Below are 22541 nucleotides of genomic sequence, written 5' to 3'. Positions count from 1 at the left end.
GGGCCCTTCTTCAGACTGATTGGAGGGGGGAGAGAGGGGGGGGGGGGAGAGAGGGGGGGGGGAGAGAGGGGGGGGGGGAGAGAGGGGGGGGGGGAGAGAGGGGGGGGGGGGAGAGAGGGGGGGGGGGGAGAGAGGGGGGGGGGGAGAGAGGGGGGGGGGAGAGAGGGGGGGGGGGAGAGAGGGGGGGGGGGGAGAGAGGGGGGGGGAGAGAGGGGGGGGGAGAGAGGGGGGGGGAGAGAGGGGGGGGGGGGAACTTTTTCAGTCAGAGAGTTGTGAATCTGTGGAATTCTCTGCCTCAGAAGGCAGTGGAGGCCAATTCTCTGGATGCTTTCAAGAGAGAGCTAGATAGAGAGAGCTCTTAATGATAGCGAAGTCAGGGGGTATGGGGAGAAGGCAGCAACGGGGTACTGATTGAGAATGATCAGCCATGATCACATTGAATGGTGGTGCTGACTCGAAGGGCTGAATGGCCTCCTCCTGCACCTGTTGTCTATTGTCTATTGGGACACAGACAGGCAAGTGATAGGTGGATACAGGTGAGGGAGGGGGAAGGGGGGGTGATTGAAAAAACTACAAGTGTGAGATTAGGAGAGAGGAGGTCAAAAGGTTGTAAGTGATAGGAGCAGAATTAGGCCATTCGGCCCATCAAGTCTGCTCCACCATTCATGGCTGTTCTATCTCTCCCTCCTAACCCCATCACAAAGGTTGCAGAGGTGTGATGTGTGAAGCCAGAGGAAGCAATGTTGGTAGAAAGAGATGAGGGGGGGGCAGAAGGGCAAATGGAGAAATGCACAATGAAGAGAGGGGTGTTGTTTGTAGATGACCTAACATTGTGTTGTAGGCTACCCAAGTGGAATCAGAGGCACTGCTTGCCCGGTGTGTGTGTACGTCAGCTCAGTGCTGGAGGGCAGGACAGTCTGAGGTGAACAGACCAGGTCCAAGTTTCCCAGTCACTGGCATCTCACCAGTTCACCATGCCCCGAAGCAACTCAGCTGCTGAGGAGCTTTGCAGTCATGCAGTTCTGCTGCGGTTTGCAGAGTGAGCTGCTGTTACCAGAGTGTTGGTCTGGGCCGCCATGGCCATCTGCTCTGCTGCAGCCCAGAGAGCAGCCAATGCAGAACCATTCTGGGTCTGATGAAGGTCGAACAAGAGGCCATTGTTGTGGCTGTCACTTCACATTTCGCTTGGGCAGTTTGCAACCCACGGTGTGAATATTGACTTCTCTAACTTCAAGTAACCCTTGCTCTCCCTCCCCACCCTAGTTCTCTGACGTTTAACTATCCTTCTGATTAACTTTACTAGTTGGATGCCCGGTTGTCACCTTTCCCTCAGCTAACAATTGCTGAGTTCTGCACGATCCTTCACCATTCTTCCCTTTGCTCTGTATTTTTGACCTTCCTTATCTCTGTGTCTCCTGACTCTCAGTCTGAAGAAGGGTCTCGACCCGAAACCTCACCCATTGCTTCTCTCCAGAGACGCTGCCTGACCCGCTGAGTTACTCCAGCACTCTGTGTTTATCTTCTGCTTCTAACAAATCTCCCTGCAGTGTGCAGAAACGTGGCCCCTCCAATACCAAGGGGCAGCCTGTTTCACTGACAGGTCCCCAGGCAGATGCTGTTGGGAATGGGAGAGGCAATTCCCCTGAGCTGTGAACTCCACAGGAGGCAGCTGTGTTCCCAGTCTGGCATTCCTGGAGGGAGAGTGGGCAGTGAGCTGTGAGACTCACTCACTGGGAGGCACTGACCGCCCGGCCCCCTGTTGAGTACTGGCTTCAGCAACAGCACACAGACGGCAGTGTGCTCTCTGCCACCAGCCCCTGGGAACACTGGCCTGCCAGTGGTGACGAGGCAGTGTGGTCCCTGCTCACACTGCCCTGCCAGTGCTGATGAGGCAGTGTGGTCCCTGCTCACACTGGCCTGCCAGTGCTGACGAGGCAGTGTGCTCCCTGCCACCAGCCCCTGGGAACACTGCCCTGCCAGTGCTGATGAGGCAGTGAGGCCAGGGTTTGGTTGAAATGGTTTAAACTGTCCCTGCTCTGAGCGTGTGGGCAGGGCAGTGTAGAGAGCTTTACCCCATGTCTAACCTACCCTGTACCTACCATGGGCGTGTGGGCAGGGCAGTGTAGAGAGCTTTACCCCATGTCTAACCTACCCTGTACCTACCATGGGCGTGTGGGCAGGGCAGTGTAGAGAGCTTTACCCCATGTCTAACCTACCCTGTACCTACCATGGGCGTGTGGGCAGGGCAGTGTAGAGAGCTTTACCCTGTGGCTAACCTACCCTGTACCTACCATGGGCGTGTGGGCAGGGCAGTGTAGAGAGCTTTACCCCATGTCTAACCTACCCTGTACCTACCATGGGCGTGTGGGCAGGGCAGTGTAGAGAGCTTTACCCTGTGTCTAACCTACCTTGTCCCTGCTCTGGGCGTGTGTGCAGGGCAGTGTAGAGAGAGGGAGTGTATATAAAAAAATAACCATGCCTGTGATGTAGCAGAAAATCGCATGGGATCCCAAAAGACTTTTAAAGCAACCGTTATTTTACATCGAAGATAGACACAAAATGCTGGAGTGGCTCAGCGGGTCAGGCAGCATCTCTGGATGCTAGAAAAGGAATAGGTGACATTTTGGGTTGAGACCCTTCTTCAGACCGAGTTAGGGGAGAGGTAAACTAGAGATATGAAGAGGTTCGTATTTCATATCTCCTCATATCTCTAGTTTCCTTCTCCCCTGACTCTCAGTCTGAATATGGGCGGCACGGTAGCGCAGCGGTAGAGTTGCTGCTTTACAGCGAATGTAGCGCCGGAGACTCAGGTTCGATCCTGACTACGGGTGCTGCACTGTAAGGAGTTTGTACGTTCTCCCCGTGACCTGCGTGGGTTTTCTCCGAGATCTTCGGTTTCCTCCCACACTCCAAAGACGTACAGGTATGTAGGTTAATTGGCTGGGTAAATGTAAAAATAAAATAAAAAAATTGTCCCTAGTGGGTGTAGGATAGTGTTAATGTACGGGGATCGCTGGGCGGCACGGACTTGGAGGGCCGAAAAGGCCTGTTTCCGGCTGTATATATATGATATGATATGATATGTTTGGACGGTGTGTGCTGGGGCAGGGGAGCTCGACAAGCTGGTCAGGAAGGCCGGCTCTGTCCTGGGTTGCCCCCTCGACTCAGTGCAGCTGGTGGGAGAGAGGAGGATGATGGCAAAGTTAACATCGCTGCTGGACAACGACTCCCACCCCATGCAGGACACTGTCATTGCACTGAGTAGCTCCTTCAGCGACAGACTCCTTCACCCCAAGTGCGTGAAGGAGAGAGATAGGAGGTCCTTCTTTCCCGCTGCTGTGAGACTTCACAACCAGCACTGCTCCCAGCAGACCAGTCAACAATAACAGCTAAAAACACACAGAAAACTGATGACAATTTATGTATCTTTTATTTATAATGAATGATCTCTTGCTCTCTTGCCATCCACTGTGCTGCTGTAACACTGTAAATTTACCCGGATAAAGGAATATATTATTATTATTATTATTATTATTATATTTAACCTGTGCTGTTCTTGCACTGGGAGTGTGTGCATGGACAGTGGTGATGATAGACAATGGACAATAGGTGCAGGAGGAGGCCATTCGGCCTTCGAGCCTGTACGCACCGCCATTCAATGTGATCACGGCTGATCATTCTCAATCAGTACCCCGTTCCTGCCTTCTCCCCATACCCCCTGACTCCGCTATCCTTAAGAGCTCTATCTAGCTCTCTCTTGAATGCATTCAGAGAATTGGCCTCCACTGCCTTCTGAGGCAGAGAATTCCACAGATTTACAACTCTCTGACTGAAAAGGTTTTTCCTTATCTCCGTTCTGGAATTTAGAAGATTGAGGGGGGATCTTATAGAAACTTACAAAATCCTTAAGGGGTTGGACAGGCTAGATGCAGGAAGATTGTTCCCGATGTTGGGGAAGTCCAGAACAAGGGGTCACAGTTTAAGGATAAGGGGGAAGTCTTTTAGGACCGAGATGAGAAAGGTTTTTTTCACACAGAGAGTGGTGAATCTGTGGAATTCTCTGCCACAGAATGTAATTGAGGCCAGTTCATTGGCTATATTTAAGAGGGAGATAGATGTGGCCCTTGTGGCTAAAGGGATCAGGGGGTATGGAGACAAGGCAGGTACGGGATACCGAGTTGGATGATCAGCCATGATCATATTGAATGGCGGTGCAGGCTCGAACAGCCGAATGGCCTACTCCTGCACCTATTTTCTATGTTTCTAAATGGTCTACCCTTTATTCGTAAACTGTGGCCCGTTGTTCTGGACTCCCCCAACATTGGGAACATGTTTCCTGCCTCTAACGTGTCCAACCCCTTAATAATCTTATATGTTTCGATAAGATCCCCTCCCATCCTTCTAAATTCCAGTGTATACAAGCCTAGCCACTCCAATCTTTCAACATACGACAGTCCCGCCATTCCGGGAATTAACCTAGTGAACCTACGCTGCACGCCCTCAATAGCAAGAATATCCTTCCTCAAATTTGGAGACCAAAACTGCACACAGTACTCCAGGTGCGGTCTCACCAGGGCCCTGTACAACTGCAGAAGGACCTCTTTGCTCCTATACTCAACTCCTCTTGTTATGAAGTCCAACATTCCATTGGTTTTCTTCACTGCCTGCTGTACCTGCATGCTTCCTTTCAGTGACTGATGCACTAGGACACCCAGATCTTGTTGTACGTCCCCTTTTCCTAACTTGACACCATTCAGATAATAATCTGCCTTCTTATTTTTACCACCAAAGTGGATAACCTCACACTTATCCACATTAAACTGCATCTGCCATGCATCCGCCCGTGTGTGTGTGTGTAGTGTGGGGGGGGAATGTGTGTGTGTGGGGGGGGTTTGTGGGTGTGTGTGTGTGCGGGGGGTGTGTGTGGGGGGGGGGGGGTGTGTGTGTGGGGAGAGTGCGTGGGGGGGGGAGTGCGTGTGGGGGAGTGTGGGGGGGCGGTGTGAGGGTGGCATGCTGGGATGGGGCGGTGGGGCGGTGTGGGGGTAGCATGCTGGGACGGGGCGGTGTGTGGGGGTGGCATGCTGGGACGGGGCGGTGCACGATGGCTCTGATGTGCGTTGCTGTGCAGATACTCGCTGGACAAGGGCAGCGCTGGGGACTACGTGCTGTGTGACGTGATCGGCCGCCTGGATGAGGACCACCAGTGGAAGACCGAGTGTTTCCGGGCGGTGGGCGAGTGTGAGAAGCCTCTCATATTGCAGTCGTTATGGAAACCGAAGGAGGGCTTTGTCCGGAGATTTGAAATCCGCAGGAAAATGGACGTGGAAGAAATTACAGCGCAGGAGAAGGACACGGTGACAGCAGGTAACGGGCAGGCGGAGGTACAGGCGGATGTACAGGCGGAGGTACAGGTGGTGGGGCGGGGAGGAGGTACAGGCAGAGCTACAGGCGGAGGTACAGGCGGAGCTACAGGCGGAGGTACAGGCGGAGGGGCGGGGAGGAGGTACAGGCGGAGGGGCGGGGAGGAGGTACAGGTGGAGGTACAGGCGGAGGTACAGGCGGAGGGGCGGGGAGGAGGTACAGGCGGAGGGGCGGGGTGGAGGTACAGGCGGAGGTACAGGAGGAGGTACAGGCGGAGGGGCGGGGTGGAGGTACAGGCGGAGGGGCGGGGTGGAGGTACAGGTGGAGGTACAGGAGGAGGTACAGGCGGAGGGGCGGGGAGGAGGTACAGGCGGAGATGCAGGCGGAGGGGCAGGCGGAGGTACAGGCGGAGAATGTGGAAGGAGGAAACATTGGAGCAATGATGGCTGTGCGAGGGGCTGAGCTCCAGGGACAGGTTGTGCAGGCTATGGCATTGGAGTGCAGGAGGATGAGCGGTGATGTTATCGAGGTGTAAAACCATGAGTGGAACAGAGAGGGTGAATGAACAGTCTCTTCCCAGGGTTTAAGGTGAGAGGATGGGGTGTGTCTGGAACGAGCTGCAGGAGCACATAGTCGAGGCAGGTTATATCATATCATATCATATCATATATATACAGCCGGAAACAGGCCTTTTCGGCCCTCCAAGTCCGTGCCGCCCAGTGATCCCCGTACATTAACACTATCCTACACCCACTAGGGACAATTTTTTATTTTTTTTACATTTACCCAGCCAATTAACCTACATACCTGTACGTCTTTGGAGAACAACATTTAAAACATATTTGGACAGGAACATGGATAAGAAAGGTTTGGAGGTATGGGCTAAACGTGGGCAGGTGGGACTAGTGTAACTGGGGCGCTGGTCGATGTGGGCGGGTGGGTCTAGTGTAGATGGGGCATGTTGGTTGGTGTGGGCGGGTGGGTCTAGTGTAGATGGGGCATGTTGGTTGGTGTGGGCAGGTGGGTCTAGTGTAGATGGGGCATGTTGGTTGGTGTGGGCGGGTGGGACTAGTGTAGATGGGGCATGTTGGTTGGTGTGGGCGGGTTGGGACTAGTGTAGATGGGGCATGTTGGTTGGTGTGGGCAGGTGGGTCTAGTGTAGATGGGGCGTTGGTCGGTGTGGGCGGGTGGGACTAGTGTAGATGGGGCATGTTGGTTGGTGTGGGCAGGTGGGTCTAGTGTAGATGGGGCATGTTGGTTGGTGTGGGCAGGTGGGTCTAGTGTAGATGGGGCATGTTGGTTGGTGTGGGCAGGTGGGACTAGTGTAGATGGGGCATGTTGGTTGGTGTGGGCAGGTGGGTCTAGTGTAGATGGGGCATGTTGGTTGGTGTGGGCAGGTGGGTCTAGTGTAGATGGGGCATGTTGGTTGGTGTGGGCAGGTGGGACTAGTGTAGATGGGGCATGTTGGTTGGTGTGGGCAGGTGGGTCTAGTGTAGATGGGGCATGTTGGTTGGTGTGGGCAGGTGGGTCTAGTGTAGATGGGGCATGTTGGTTGGTGTGGGCAGGTGGGTCTAGTGTAGATGGGGCGTTGGTCGGTGTGGGCGGGTGGGACTAGTGTAGATGGGGCATGTTGGTTGGTGTGGGCAGGTGGGTCTAGTGTAGATGGGGCGTTGGTTGGTGTGGGCGGGTGGGACTAGTGTAGATGGGGCATGTTGGTTGGTGTGGGCAGGTGGGTCTAGTGTAGATGGGGCATGTTGGTTGGTGTGGGCAGGTGGGTCTAGTGTAGATGGGGCGTTGGTCGGTGTGGGCGGGTGGGACTAGTGTAGATGGGGCATGTTGGTTGGTGTGGGGAGGTGGGTCTAGTGTAGATGGGGCGTTGGTCGGTGTGGGCGGGTGGGACTAGTGTAGATGGGGCATGTTGGTTGGTGTGGGCAGGTGGGTCTAGTGTAGATGGGGCATGTTGGTTGGTGTGGGCAGGTGGGACTAGTGTAGATGGGGCATGTTGGTTGGTGTGGGCAGGTGGGACTAGTGTAGATGGGGCGTGTTGGTTGGTGTGGGCAGGTGGGTCTAGTGTAGATGGGGCATGTTGGTTGGTGTGGGCAGGTGGGTCTAGTGTAGATGGGGCATGTTGGTTGGTGTGGGCGGGTAGGACTAGTGTAGATGGGGCATGTTGGTTGGCGTGGGCGGGTGGGACTAGTGTAGATGGGGCGTGTTGATTGGCGTGGGCAGGTGGGACTAGTGTAGATGGGGCATGTTGGTTGGTGTGGGCAGGTGGGTCTAGTGTAGATGCCGTTGGTCGGTGTGGGCGGGTGGGACTAGTGTAGATGGGGCGTTGGTTGGCGTGGGCGGGTGGGACTAGTGTAGATGGGGCATGTTGGTTGGCGTGGGCAGGTGGGCCTGTTTCTGTGATTGTGCTGAGCAGAGAGATGCTGACGGGGGCTGGCACTGCCCCTCACTCAGTGTGTCCCATCCTGCTTCACCTGATGATGTTGATGCCCATGGGCCATGTGGTCACACCAGCATTCCTTGCCCACCTGTCAGGGCCACTGGCGGGTGGTGATGAGCTGTGCCATCCTGCCGGTGAAGCTGCCGCCCACCGCGTGGGCATTGGCTCCCCGCTCTGGAGCCAGCAGCGACGGGGAACGGGGACCGATGTCCAGCTGGGGGCGGGCAGCCCTGCAGTGGCATCGCCCACTCACAGGGCATTCTCACGCCCACCCCAACAAGCTTCAGATCACAGATCACTCCACAGCTGCTGGGAGCCTCTGCTTCACGGGACGTGTTCTGCCAACGTGTTACTGGAGAGAACATGAGATGCACACGGAGTGCTGGAGTAACACAGCGAGCGGGTCAGGCAGCATCTGTGGAGGACATGGATAGGTGACGTTTTGGGACGGGTCCCTTCTTCAGACCTGGAAACGCCATCTCTCCCTTCTCTCCATAGATGCTGCCTGACCCGCTGAGTTACTCCAGCAATATTGTGTCTATCATCAGTGCAAAGCAACATCTGTAGTTCCTTCCTACAGATAGAACAGTGCAGCACAGGAACTGGCTGCTGGTGTGGGCCGGGCTGCTGCTGGTGTGGGCCGGGCTGCTGCTGGTGTGGGCCGGGCTGCTGCTGGTGTGGGCCGGGCTGCTGCTGGTGTGGGCCGGGCTGCTGCTGGTGTGGGCCGGGCTGCCTCTGGTGTGGGCCGGGCTGCTGCTGGTGTGGGCCGGGCTGCTGCTGGTGTGGGCCGGGCTGCTGCTGGTGTGGGCCGGGCTGCTGCTGGTGTGGGCCGGGCTGCTGCTGGTGTGGGCCGGGCTGCTGCTGGTGTGGGCCGGGCTGCCTGCAGGCATGTTGTGAGGAGTTGTGAATGGAATGCAGTTGCCCAAGTGTCGGCTCAGTGTGGCTGTGGCACTGCCACCCCACCCTCTGGCCCTGCCCTGGTTCCCCACAGCCCATGCTTACTGCCCCCTCCCCACTGCCCGCTCCCCACTGCCCCCTCCCCACTGCCCCCTCCCCACTGCCCCCTCCCCACTGCCCGCTCCCCACTGCCCCCTCCCCACTGCCCCTCCCCACTGCCCCCTCCCCACTGCCCCCTCCCCACTGCCCCCTCCCCACTGCCCCCTCCCCACTGCCCGCTCCCCACTGCCCGCTCCCCACTGCCCCCTCCCCACTGCCCCCTCCCCACTGCCCCCTCCCCACTGCCCCCTCCCCACTGCCCGCTCCCCACTGCCCCCTCCCCACTGCCCCTCCCCACTGCCCCCTCCCCACTGCCCCCTCCCCACTGCCCCCTCCCCACTGCCCCCTCCCCACTGCCCCCTCCCCACTGCCCGCTCCCCACTGCCCCCTCCCCACTGCCCCCTCCCCACTGCCCCCTCCCCACTGCCCCTTCCCCACTGCCCCCTGCCCACTGCCCCCTCCCCACTGCCCCCTCCCCACTGCCCCCTCCCCACTGCCCCCTCCCCACTGCCCCCTCCCCACTGCCCGCTCCCCACTGCCCCCTCCCCACTGCCCCCTCCCCACTGCCCCCTCCCCACTGCCCCCTCCCCACTGCCCCCTCCCCACTGCCCCCTCCCCACTGCCCCCTCCCCACTGCCCCCTCCCCACTGCCCCCTCCCCACTGCCCCCTCCCCACTGCCCCCTCCCCACTGCCCCTCCCCACTGCCCCCTCCTCACTGCCCCCTCCCCACTGCCCCCTCCCCACTGCCCCCTCCCCACTGCCCCCTCCCCACTGCCCCCTCCCCACTGCCCCCTCCCCACTGCCCCCTCCCCACTGCCCGCTACCCACTGCCCCCTCCCCACTGCCCGCTACCCACTGCCCCCTCCCCACTGCCCCCTCCCCACTGCCCCCTCCCCACTGCCCCCTCCCCACTGCCCCCTCCCCACTGCCCCCTCCCCACTGCCCCCTCCCCACTGCCCCCTCCCCACTGCCCGCTACCCACTGCCCGCTCCCTCCTCAGGGATCAACGCCCAGGCGCGGCGGCTGCAGATGACACGGACGCGGGCATCGTCTGCCGTGACGGACGAGGACATCGAGAGCAGCTTTGCTCTGTGGCGCAGTGTGAGCGAACTCAACCTGTCACTCAAGGCCAGGGAGAGGGCGGGGAGTGGCCGGAGCCAGAGGACAGAGGCCGGAGAGCCAGGGTACGACCACGTGCCAGCAGTGGGCAGCGAGAGAGAGGAGACGGAGAGCAGTGATCATAGCGCCACGCAGCGCTCCATTCACCCACCCCACGACTTCCCATACCTGCTGATGCTACATGGCTACAGCCCCACACAGGTGAGCACGCACACGCACGCACACATGCACGTGCACACCCACGCGCACACGCACGCACACACATGCACGTGCCCACGCACGCACACGCACGCACCCACGCACACGCACGCACACACATGCACGTGCCCACGCACACACACGCACACATTCGGGCACACGACTACACACACGCACACACATGCACACGCACGCACGCACACGACCACACACACGCACGCACACACATGCACACGCACGCACGCACACGACCACACACACGCACGGGCACACAAGCACTCACGCACTCACATGCATGCACGTGCCCACACACACGCACGCACACACACGACCACATATACACGCACGTACACGCACACACACACGTACACACATGCACACGCACGGGCACACACGCACTTGCACACTCACACGTATGCATATGCCCACACACGCACGCACACATGCACGCACACACACACACGTGCACACACACATACACACACCGCAAGCGCACATGCACGTACACACACGCACGCACAGGCACACATACACGCACAGGCGCACATGCACACGTGCGGGCACACACGCACTCACACGCATGCACGTACCCACACACACAGACCCGCACACACACACACACACGCACACATTCTCTCATACACACCCCCCCGCACATGCACACACCGACCCACACACGGGGCATGTGGGGGGGGTGATCTCCTCCACACTCTGTCTGAGCCCCCTATCTCCCCCCCTCCCCTCCCCCTCCAATCTCCTCTCCTCCCCCATCCCCTCCCCCTCCCCCCCCACTGTGCTGTGCGCTGTACCTGCTGTGTTTCACTGCAGGATCTGCTGGTACACGTGCTGTGTGGAGCGAGCCAGGTGTTTGGGCGTGGGGCAGATGTGGAGGGGGTGAAGGTGGACGTGGCACTGTGGGCACCGGACATCCAGGCGTGGCAGTGCCGTGTGCGTCGGCAGGAGGTGGCATCAGGGGGAGTGGTCACTCTGCTGCGGCCGGGCAAGGGGGCAGCGGTCACTCACAATGGGCTGCCCATCCAGCGGGAGAAGGCGCTGCAGCCCGGAGACCTGGTGGGGCTGGGTGCCCACCTACCTCTTCATGTACAAGGATCCCACGCTGGGCAGTGCCACCCACAGCCAGCGGCCCCCCTGGTTCCCCTCGCCCCTGTGCCAGCGCGGCCCGGCGGGCGAATTGCAGTGCCGGCTGTGTGGCTGCCCGGTGCGGGCGGGAGACGGCGGTGACACCAGTCCCGGGGCCCGGCCACGGCTGCGAGACCCACGGGGCCACGACTACCAGCTGCAGTACTCGCTGCCACAGGAGGAGGCGCTCATCCGCTTCATCATCAACTCTCCACACACCGACTGCACCGACTTCAAGCTGGCGCCAGCCTTCCTGCTCAGCCTCTGCATCCAACACTCAGCCACTGCCTTCCAGCCCGCCGACCTGCGCCACCTCCTGCTGGCCATGGCCAGCCACATCCAGACTGGCATGTGGGTACGTACGCACACGCACGCACACACGCACACACACGCTGGGCTGGGTTACAGGGCTGCTCTCTGCACTGCAGCGTGGTCAGATGCCTGGCGGTCGGTGGGCTGGAAGCCGTCAGATCCTGGCTCAGTCCGTGGGCGGCAGGAATCTCTGCCCTCTCTCCCACAATTACATTCCGTTACGCTGTAATATTTCCCACCGACACTTGTGCATTTATACTGCTTCCCCTTCCGTGTAAATGGCCTTGCCTCCCCACCCCCCATGTGGCACCCCCCCCCCCTGTGGCACCCCCCCCCTGTGGCACCCCCCCCTGTGGCACCCCCCCCCCCCCCTGTGGCACCCCCCCCCTGTGGCACCCCCCCCTGCCCCTGTGGCACCCCCCCCCCTGTGGCACCCCCCCCCTGTGGCACCCCCCCCCCCGGTGGCACCCCCCCCCTGTGGCACCCCCCCCCCTGTGGCACCCCCCCCCTGTGGCACCCCCCCCCTGTGGCACCCCCCCCTGTGGCACCCCCCCCCTGTGGCACCCCCCCTGCCCCTGTGGCACCCCCCCCCTGTGGCACCCCCCCCCTGTGGCACCCCCCCCCCCGGTGGCACCCCCCCCTGTGGCACCCCCCCCCTGTGGCACCCCCCCCTGTGGCACCCCCCCCCTGTGGCACCCCCCCCATGTGGCACCCCCCCCCGGGTGGCACCCCCCCCGGTGGCACCCCCCCCCTGTGGCACCCCCCCCTGTGGCACCCCCCCCTGTGGCACCCCCCCCGTGGCACCCCCCCCCCCCCGTGGCACCCCCCCCTGTGGCACCCCCCCCTGTGGGAGGGGGCTCCACGTCCCCACTCCTTCAACATGAACGCTTCTCTGGCATCCATGACTGCATTTATTAATGAAGGGCGTTGGTCAAACCAGCCCCTCTCTGTCCCCAACCCTCACCCCACACTGACACACCCCACACTGACACACCCCACACTGACACACCCCACACTGACACACCCCACACTGACACACCCCACACTGACACACCCCACACTGACACACCCCACACTGACACACCCCACACTGACACACCCCTCTGTCTCTGGGCCTATGTGGGGAGATGGTGCAGCCTGTTCTCTCTGTGCGTGCTGCACCCCCTCTGTCCTGTCAACATTCCAGCAAGCCCTTTCCTTCCCCCACCGCTGTTCCAAGCCTTTCAGAAAAGTTCACCGTGACCTGTGTCTTACCAGGAAGTCTGTCTGGATTCAGGGACGCTGGTCTGAACGGCAGCCCACTCACTGGAAGCTGCTTGCCACATTTTGGCTGCATTCATCAGGCTCCCTCTGCTCTGCATTTAAATGCTACTGACTGAAGGGCCACTGAAGAGACAAAAGTGAGTGCAGATGTTGGCAGTGGCCAGTGGGTCAGGCAGTGTCTGTGGCCAGTGGGTCAGGCAGTGTCTGTGGCCAGTGGGTCAGGCAGCGTCTGTGGTGGCCAGTGGGTCAGGCAGTGTCTGTGGCCAGTGGGTCAGGCAGTGTCTGTGGCCAGTGGGTCAGGCAGCTTCTGTGGTGGCCAGTGGGTCAGGCAGTGTCTGTTGCCAGTGGGTCAGGCAGTGTCTGTGGTCAGTGGGTCAGGCAGTGTCTGTGGTGGTCAGTGGGTCAGGCAGTGTCTGTGGCCAGTGGGTCAGGCAGTGTCTGTGGCCAGTGGGTCAGGCAGTGTCTGTGGCCAGTGGGTCAGGCAGTGTCTGTGGCCAGTGGGTCAGGCAGTGTCTGTGGCCAGTGGGTCAGGCAGTGTCTGTGGCCAGTGGGTCAGGCAGCGTCTGTGGTGGCCAGTGGGTCAGGCAGTGTCTGTGGCCAGTGGGTCAGGCAGTGTCTGTGGCCAGTGGGTCAGGCAGTGTCTGTGGTGGTCAGTGGGTCAGGCAGTGTCTGTGGCCAGTGGGTCAGGCAGTGTCTGTGGTCAGTGGGTCAGGCAGTGTCTGTGGCCAGTGGGTCAGGCAGTGTCTGTGGCCAGTGGGTCAGGCAGTGTCTGTGGCCAGTGGGTCAGGCAGTGTCTGTGGTGGCCAGTGGGTCAGGCAGTGTCTGTGGCCAGTGGGTCAGGCAGTGTCTGTGGTGGTCAGTGGGTCAGGCAGTGTCTGTGGTCAGTGGGTCAGGCAGTGTCTGTGGTCAGTGGGTCAGGCAGTGTCTGTGGCCAGTGGGTCAGGCAGTGTCTGTGGCCAGTGGGTCAGGCAGTGTCTGTGGTCAGTGGGTCAGGCAGTGTCTGTGGCCAGTGGGTCAGGCAGTGTCTGTGGCCAGTGGGTCAGGCAGTGTCTGTGGTGGCCAGTGGGTCAGGCAGTGTCTGTGGCCAGTGGGTCAGGCAGTGTCTGTGGTCAGTGGGTCAGGCAGTGTCTGTGGTGGCCAGTGGGTCAGGCAGCGTCTGTGGCCAGTGGGTCAGGCAGTGTCTGTGGCCAGTGGGTCAGGCAGTGTCTGTGGCCAGTGGGTCAGGCAGTGTCTGTGGTGGCCAGTGGGTCAGGCAGTGTCTGTGGCCAGTGGGTCAGGCAGTGTCTGTGGTCAGTGGGTCAGGCAGTGTCTGTGGTGGCCAGTGGGTCAGGCAGTGTCTGTGGCCAGTGGGTCAGGCAGTGTCTGTGGCCAGTGGGTCAGGCAGTGTCTGTGGCCAGTGGGTCAGGCAGTGTCTGGTCAGTGGGTCAGGCAGTGTCTGTGGTGGTCAGTGGGTCAGGCAGTGTCTGTGGTGGCCAGTGGGTCAGGCAGTGTCTGTGGCCAGTGGGTCAGGCAGTGTCTGTGGCCAGTGGGTCAGGCAGTGTCTGTGGCCAGTGGGTCAGGCAGTGTCTGTGGCCAGTGGGTCAGGCAGTGTCTGTGGCCAGTGGGTCAGGCAGTGTCTGTGGCCAGTGGGTCAGGCAGTGTCTGTGGCCAGTGGGTCAGGCAGCGTCTGTGGTGGCCAGAGGGTCAGGCAGTGTCTGTGGCCAGTGGGTCAGGCAGTGTCTGTGGCCAGTGGGTCAGGCAGTGTCTGTGGTGGTCAGTGGGTCAGGCAGTGTCTGTGGTGGTCAGTGGGTCAGGCAGTGTCTGTGGCCAGTGGGTCAGGCAGTGTCTGTGGTCAGTGGGTCAGGCAGTGTCTCTGGCCAGTGGGTCAGGCAGTGTCTGTGGCCAGTGGGTCAGGCAGTGTCTGTGGCCAGTGGGTCAGGCAGTGTCTGTGGTGGCCAGTGGGTCAGGCAGTGTCTGTGGCCAGTGGGTCAGGCAGTGTCTGTGGTGGTCAGTGGGTCAGGCAGTGTCTGTGGTCAGTGGGTCAGGCAGTGTCTGTGGTCAGTGGGTCAGGCAGTGTCTGTGGCCAGTGGGTCAGGCAGTGTCTGTGGCCAGTGGGCCAGGCAATGTCTGTGGCCAGTGGGTCAGGCAGTGTCTGTGGCCAGTGGGTCAGGCAGTGTCTGTGGTCAGTGGGTCAGGCAGTGTCTGTGGCCAGTGGGTCAGGCAGTGTCTGTGGCCAGTGGGTCAGGCAGTGTCTGTGGTGGCCAGTGGGTCAGGCAGTGTCTGTGGCCAGTGGGTCAGGCAGTGTCTGTGGTCAGTGGGTCAGGCAGTGTCTGTGGTGGCCAGTGGGTCAGGCAGCGTCTGTGGCCAGTGGGTCAGGCAGTGTCTGTGGCCAGTGGGTCAGGCAGTGTCTGTGGCCAGTGGGTCAGGCAGTGTCTGTGGTGGCCAGTGGGTCAGGCAGTGTCTGTGGCCAGTGGGTCAGGCAGTGTCTGTGGTCAGTGGGTCAAGCAGTGTCTGTGGCGGCCAGTGGGTCAGGCAGTGTCTGTGGCCAGTGGGTCAGGCAGTGTCTGTGGCCAGTGGGTCAGGCAGTGTCTGTGGCCAGTGGGTCAGGCAGTGTCTGGTCAGTGGGTCAGGCAGTGTCTGTGGTGGTCAGTGGGTCAGGCAGTGTCTGTGGTGGCCAGTGGGTCAGGCAGTGTCTGTGGCCAGTGGGTCAGGCAGTGTCTGTGGCCAGTGGGTCAGGCAGTGTCTGTGGCCAGTGGGTCAGGCAGTGTCTGTGGCCAGTGGGTCAGGCAGTGTCTGTGGCCAGTGGGTCAGGCAGTGTCTGTGGCCAGTGGGTCAGGCAGTGTCTGTGGTGGCCAGTGGGTCAGGCAGTGTCTGGTCAGTGGGTCAGGCAGTGTCTGTGGCCAGTGGGTCAGGCAGTGTCTGTGGTCAGTGGGTCAGGCAGTGTCTGTGGCCAGTGGGTCAGGCAGTGTCTGTGGCCAGTGGGTCAGGCAGTGTCTGTGGTGGCCAGTGGGTCAGGCAGTGTCTGTGGCCAGTGGGTCAGGCAGTGTCTGTGGTCAGTGGGTCAGGCAGTGTCTGTGGTGGCCAGTGGGTCAGGCAGCGTCTGTGGCCAGTGGGTCAGGCAGTGTCTGTGGCCAGTGGGTCAGGCAGTGTCTGTGGCCAGTGGGTCAGGCAGTGTCTGTGGTGGCCAGTGGGTCAGGCAGTGTCTGTGGCCAGTGGGTCAGGCAGTGTCTGTGGTCAGTGGGTCAAGCAGTGTCTGTGGCGGCCAGTGGGTCAGGCAGTGTCTGTGGCCAGTGGGTCAGGCAGTGTCTGTGGCCAGTGGGTCAGGCAGTGTCTGTGGCCAGTGGGTCAGGCAGTGTCTGGTCAGTGGGTCAGGCAGTGTCTGTGGTGGTCAGTGGGTCAGGCAGTGTCTGTGGTGGCCAGTGGGTCAGGCAGTGTCTGTGGCCAGTGGGTCAGGCAGTGTCTGTGGCCAGTGGGTCAGGCAGTGTCTGTGGCCAGTGGGTCAGGCAGTGTCTGTGGCCAGTGGGTCAGGCAGTGTCTGTGGCCAGTGGGTCAGGCAGTGTCTGTGGCCAGTGGGTCAGGCAGTGTCTGTGGTGGCCAGTGGGTCAGGCAGTGTCTGGTCAGTGGGTCAGGCAGTGTCTGTGGTCAGTGGGTCAGACAGTGTCTGTGGCCAGTGGGTCAGACAGTGTCTGTGGCCAGTGGGTCATGCAGTGTCTGTGGTCAGTGGGTCAGGCAGTGTCTGTGGTGGTCAGTGGGTCAGGCAGTGTCTGTGGCCAGTGGGTCAGGCAGTGTCCGTGGTGGTCAGTGGGTCAGGCAGTGTCTGTGGCCAGTGGGTCAGGCAGTGTCTGTGGTGGCCTGTGGGTCAGGCAGTGTCTGTGGTGGCCAGTGGGTCAGGCAGTGTCTGTGGCCAGTGGGTCAGGCAGTGTCTGTGGCCAGTGGGTCAGACAGTGTCTGTGGCCAGTGGGTCACGTAGTGTCTGTGGTCAGTGGATCAGGCAGTGTCTGTGGTCAGTGGGTCAGGCAGTGTCTGTGGTGGCCAGTGGGTCAGGCAGTGTCTGTGGTGGCCAGTGGGTCAGGCAATGTCTGTGGCCAGTGGGTCAGGCAGTGTCTGTGGTGGCCAGTGGGTCAGGCAGTGTCTGTGGTGGCCAGTGGGTCAGGCAGTGTCTGTAGTGGCCAGTGGGTCAGGCAGTGTCTGTGGCCAGTGGGTCAGGCAGTGTCTGTGGCCAGTGGGTCAGGCAGTGTCTGTGGTGGTCAGTGGGTCAGGCAGTGTCTGTGGCCAGTGGGTCAGGCAGTGTCTGTGGTGGCCAGTGGGTCAGGCAGTGTCTGTGGTGGCCAGTGGGTCAGGCAGTGTCTGTGGCCAGTGGGTCAGGCAGTGTCTGTGGTGGCCAGTGGGTCAGGCAGTGTCTGTGGCCAGTGGGTCAGGCAGTGTCTGTGGTGGCCAGTGGGTCAGGCAGTGTCTGTGGTGGCCAGTGGGTCAGGCAATGTCTGTGGCCAGTGGGTCAGGCAGTGTCTGTGGTGGCCAGTGGGTCAGGCAGTGTCTGTGGTGGCCAGTGGGTCAGGCAGTGTCTGTAGTGGCCAGTGGGTCAGGCAGTGTCTGTGGCCAGTGGGTCAGGCAGCGTCTGTGGTGGCCAGTGGGTCAGGCAGTGTCTGTGGCCAGTGGGTCAGGCAGTGTCTGTAGTGGCCAGTGGGTCAGGCAGTGTCTGTAGTGGCCAGTGGGACAGGCAGTGTCTGTAGTGGCCAGTGGGTCAGGCAGTGTCTGTAGTGGCCAGTGGGACAGGCAGTGTCTGTAGTGGCCAGTGGGTCAGGCAGTGTCTGTGGCCAGTGGGAGGGGCCGGAGAGGTAGCCACACAGAGCGTGCTGGTAGTCACTGGCCCCCCACCATCTCCCACCACCACACCTCCGCTATCTCAGTCTCCACCCGTAACGCCAGCTTACACATTAGGCCTGCACAGATGCTGCTTGTCCTGCTGAGTTTAGTGCAGTTTAGAGATACAGGTCCTTCAGCCCATTGAGTGTGCACCGACCAGTAGTCTCCTCACACTAACACTATCCTACACACACACTACCAGGCCTACAGCCTACAATGCCGTACATCTTTAGAGTTCAGCCAGGGTTCGGTTGCCGTGGAGGGATGTCGGCGGCAGTGTTGCGGTGGTGGGCACGGTGTCCACGGGGGATGGAGTCTAGGATCAGCCTCCGCATGGCAGCAACCCGGCACATCACAACCTCAACTGTCCCTCTCTCCCACAGGAGAAGACCAAAGAGCTTGCAGCGTTGCACCGAGACCAGTAAGTTGGGGCCGCAGCTGCTGGGGTGGGGGGCAGGTGGGCTAGTATGGGAGGGAGGGGCAGGTGGGCTAGACAATAGACAATAGACAATAGGTGCAGGAGGATGACATTCGACCCTTCGAGCCAGCACCGCCATTCAATGTGATCATGGCTGATCATTCTCAATCAGTACCCCGTTCCTGCCTTCTCCCCATACCCCCTGACTCCACTATCCTTAAGAGCTCTATCCAGCTCTCTCCTGAATGCATTCAGAGAATTGGCCTCCACTGCCTTCTGAGGCAGAGAATTCCACAGATTCACAACTCTCTGACTGAAAAAGTTTTTCCTCATCTCAGTTCTAAATGGCCGACCCCTTATTCTTAAACTGTGGCCCCTTGTTCTGGACTCCCCCAACATTGGGAACATGTTTCCTGCCTCTAACGTGTCCAACCCCTTAATAATCTTATACGTTTCGATAAGATCCCCTCTCATCCTTCTAAATTCCAGTGTATACAAGCCTAGTCGCTCCAGTCTTTCAACATATGACAGTCCCGCCATTCCGGGAATTAACCTAGTAAACCTACGCTGCACGCCCTCAATAGCAAGAATATCCTTCCTCAAATTTGGAGACCAAAACTGCACACAGTTCTCCAGGTGCGGTCTCTCTAGGGCCCTGTACAACTGCACACAGTACTCCAGGTGCGGTCTCTCTAGGGCCCGGTACAACTGCAGAAGGACCTCTTTGCTCCTATACTCAACTCCTCTTGTTATGAAGGCCAACATTCCATTGGCTTTCTTCACTGCCTGCTGTACCTGCATGCTTCCTTTCAGTGACTGATGCACTAGGATACCCAGATCACGTTGTACGTCCCATTTTCCTAACTTGACACCATTCAGATAATAATCTGCCTTCCTATTCTTACCAAGAAAGTGGATAACCTCACACTTATCCACATTAAACTGCATTTGCCAAGCATCCGCCCACTCACACAACCTGTCCAAGTCACCCTGCAACCTCATAGCATCTTCCTCACAGTTCACACTGCCACCCAGCTTTGTATCATCTGCAAATTTGCTAATGGTACTTTTAATCCCTTCATCCAAGTCATTGATGTATATTGTAAATAGCTGCGGTCCCAACACCGAGCCTTGCGGTACCCCACTAGTTACTGCCTGCCATTCTGAAAGGGACCCATTTATCCCCACTCAACCAACTTTCTATCCATGTCAGTACCCTACCTCCAATACCATGTGCTCTAATTTTGCCCACTAATCTCCTAAGTGGGACCTTGTCGAAGGCTTTCTGAAAGTCGAGGTACACCACATCCACCGGCTCTCCCCTGTCAATTTTCCTAGTTACATCCTCAAAAAATTCCAGTAGATTAGTCAAGCATGATTTCCCCTTCGTAAATCCATGCTGACTCGGAATGATCCTGTTACTGCTATCCAAATGCTGCGCAATTTCGTCTTTTATAATTGACTCCAGCATCTTCCCCACCACTGATGTCAGTCTAACTGGTCTATAATTTCCCGTTTTCTCTCTCCCTCCTTTTTTGAAAAGTGGGATAACATTAGCTACCCTCCAATCCACAGGAACTGACCCGGAATATATGGAACATTGGAAAATAATCACTAATGCGTCCACAATTTCTAGAGCCACCTCCTTAAGCACCCTGGGATGCAGACCATCAGGCCCTGGGGATTTATCAGCCTTGAGTCCCATCAGTCTACCCAAAACTTTTTCCTGCCTAATGTGGATTTCCTTCAGTTCCTCTGTCACCCTAGGTTCTCCGGCCCCTAGAACATCTGGGAGATTGTTTGTATCTTCCTTAGTGAAGACAGATCCAAAGTAACGGTTTAACTCGTCTGCCATTTCCTTGTTCCCCATAATAAATTCCCCTGCTTCTGTCTTCAAGGGACCCACATTTGCCTTGACTATTTTTTTCCTCTTCACGTACCTAAAAAAGCTTTTACTATCCTCCTTTATATTATTGGCTAGTTTACCCTCGTACCTCATCTTTTCTCCCCGTATTGCCTTCTTAGTCATATTCTGTTGCTCTTTAAAAGAGTCCCAATCCTCTGGCTTCCCACTCTTCTTTGCTTTGTTGTACTTCTTCCCTTTTATTTTTATGCTGTCCTTGACTTCCCTTGTCAGCCACGGGTGCCTCTTACTCCCCTTAGAATCTTTCCTCCTCTTTGGGATAAATTGATCCTGCAACTTCTGCATTATTCCCAGGAATACCTGCCATTGCTGTTCCACCGTCTTCCCTGCGAGGGCCTCCTTCCAGTCAATTTTGGCCAGCTCCTGCCTCATGCCTCTGTAATCCCCTTTGCTATACTGTAATACTGACACCTCCGATTTTCCCTTCTCCCTCTCAATTCGTAGAGTAAAACTCATCATATTGTGATCACTGCCTCCTAATGGCTCATTTACCTCGAGTCCCCTTATCAGATCAGGTTCATTACACAACACTAAATCCAGAATTGCCTTCTCCCTGGTAGGCTCCAGTACAAGCTGTTCTAATCCATCTCGGAGACACTCCACAAACTCTCTTTCCTGGGGTCCATTACCAACCTGATTTTCCCAGTCTATCTGCATGTTGAAATCTCCCATGACCACCACAGCATTACATTTGTGACATACCAATTTTAGCTCCTGATTCAACTTGCACCCTATGTCTAGTGTGGGAGGGAGGGGCAGGCGGGCCAGTGTGGGTGGGGTGGGTGGGGGGCAGGCGGGCCAGTGTGGGTGGGGGTCAGGGGGCATTGTGGGAGGGGTGGGTGTGTGGGGGGGGTGGGTGGGTGGGTGGGTGGGTGGGTGGGTGGGGGGCAGGCGGGCCAGTGTGGGGTGGGTGGGGCGGGCAGCAGGGGTCTCTGCCAGTGCCCCCCCTTCATGTGTGCTTTGTCGCGGGGTCCGGTCTCGGGTGAGGAGGGGGAGAGGGTGGGATGTCCTGGTCAGGGTGGGATCTCTGAACCATTGTGCTGTGAATAACGAAGGGGTTAACTCAGTCTGTGGACGTCACCACGCATTTTTGATCTCGGCACCACTACCCACACTACCCACACTACCCACACTACCCACACTCTCCACCACTACCCACACTACCCACACTACCCACACTACCCACACTACCCACACTCTCCACCACTACCCACACTACCCACACTACCCACACTCTCCACCACTACCCACACTACCCACACTACCCACACTACCCACACTACCCACACTACCCACACTCTCCACCACTACCCACACTACCCACACTCTCCACCACTACCCACACTACCCACACTACCCACACTATCCACACTACCCACACTCTCCACCACTACCCACACTACCCACACTACCCACACAACCCACACTACCCACACTCTCCACCACTACCCACACTACCCACACTACCCACACTACCCACCACTACCCACACTACCCACCACTACCCACACTACCCACACGACCCACACTACCCAAACGACCCACACTACCCACACTACCCACACTACCCACACTACCCACCACTCTCCACCACTCTCCAATCTGTCCGTCACTGTCTCGGCTGCTAAGCCTCACAGGCCCGGCTATTGGACAGGAATGTGATGGCTTTATGTGTCTGGGTGCTTCCTAAGGTTGCCAACTTCCTCACTCAGCAGTAACTCAGCGGGTCAGGCAGCATCTGTGGAGAACATGGGTAGGTGACGTTTCTGGTCAGGACCCTTCTTCACTGATTGGATTGATTCTTCAACCTGAAACGTCACCTATCCATGTTCTCCACAGATGCTGCCTGACCCGCTGAGTTACTCCAGCACTCTGTGAAACGTCACCTATCCATGTTCTCCAGTGTGACATGTGTTGCTGTCGTGACACTGCTGTTTGCTGTTTCCAGTGCCAGTGCCAGTGCCAGTGGTGTTGCCAGTGCTGGTGAGGATGGTGAGGGGACAGTCTCGGTCGGGATGGCGGAGCTGATCCCAGGCCTGCAGCCCCTCGTGTACTGGATGGCCAACGCCATCGAGCTGCTGCACTTCGTCCAACAGGAGGTGCCTCAACTGCTGGCGTGGGAGCAGCACGTGGACCTGAGTGGTGAGTGCAGCCTGGCAACGCGGGCAGAGGGGTCAGCACACTGGGGCAGAGGGGTCACCACACTGGGGCAGAGAGGTCACCACACTGGGGCAGAGAGGTCACCACACTGGGGCAGAGAGGTCAGCACACTGGGGCAGAGGGGTCACCACACTGGGGCAGAGGGGTCACCACACTGGGGCAGAGGGGTCAGCACACTGGGGCAGAGGGGTCAGCACACTGGGGCAGAGGGGTCAGCACACTGGGGCAGAGTGGTCACCACACTGGGGCAGAGAGGTCACCACACTGGGGCAGAGTGGTCAGCACACCGCGGGCAGAGGGGTCACCACACTGGGGCAGAGGGGTCAGCACACTGGGGCAGAGGGGTCACTGGGGCAGAGGG

At 59.0% G+C, this 22541-nt stretch overlaps 1 protein-coding gene across 1 annotated transcript in view; it reads left to right on the top strand.

Annotated features, from left to right (window-relative positions):
* The first annotated feature begins 974 nt into the window (after positions 1-974).
* LOC144594761 (ras-associating and dilute domain-containing protein-like) overlaps positions 975-22541 on the top strand; it is a 57852-nt gene continuing 36285 nt past the window's right edge. The window contains 7 exon segments of the mRNA XM_078401605.1: positions 975-1039; positions 5129-5364; positions 9805-10124; positions 10950-11210; positions 11212-11616; positions 18062-18099; positions 21969-22162. Of these exon segments, the coding sequence (XP_078257731.1) occupies positions 975-1039; positions 5129-5364; positions 9805-10124; positions 10950-11210; positions 11212-11616; positions 18062-18099; positions 21969-22162 (1519 nt within the window).

Source organism: Rhinoraja longicauda, chromosome 6 (genome assembly GCF_053455715.1).
Source record: "Rhinoraja longicauda isolate Sanriku21f chromosome 6, sRhiLon1.1, whole genome shotgun sequence".
NCBI lineage: Eukaryota > Metazoa > Chordata > Chondrichthyes > Rajiformes > Arhynchobatidae > Rhinoraja > Rhinoraja longicauda.
The sequence above is the reverse complement of the archived record's forward strand: the minus strand, read 5'-3'. Positions and strand labels throughout refer to the sequence as shown.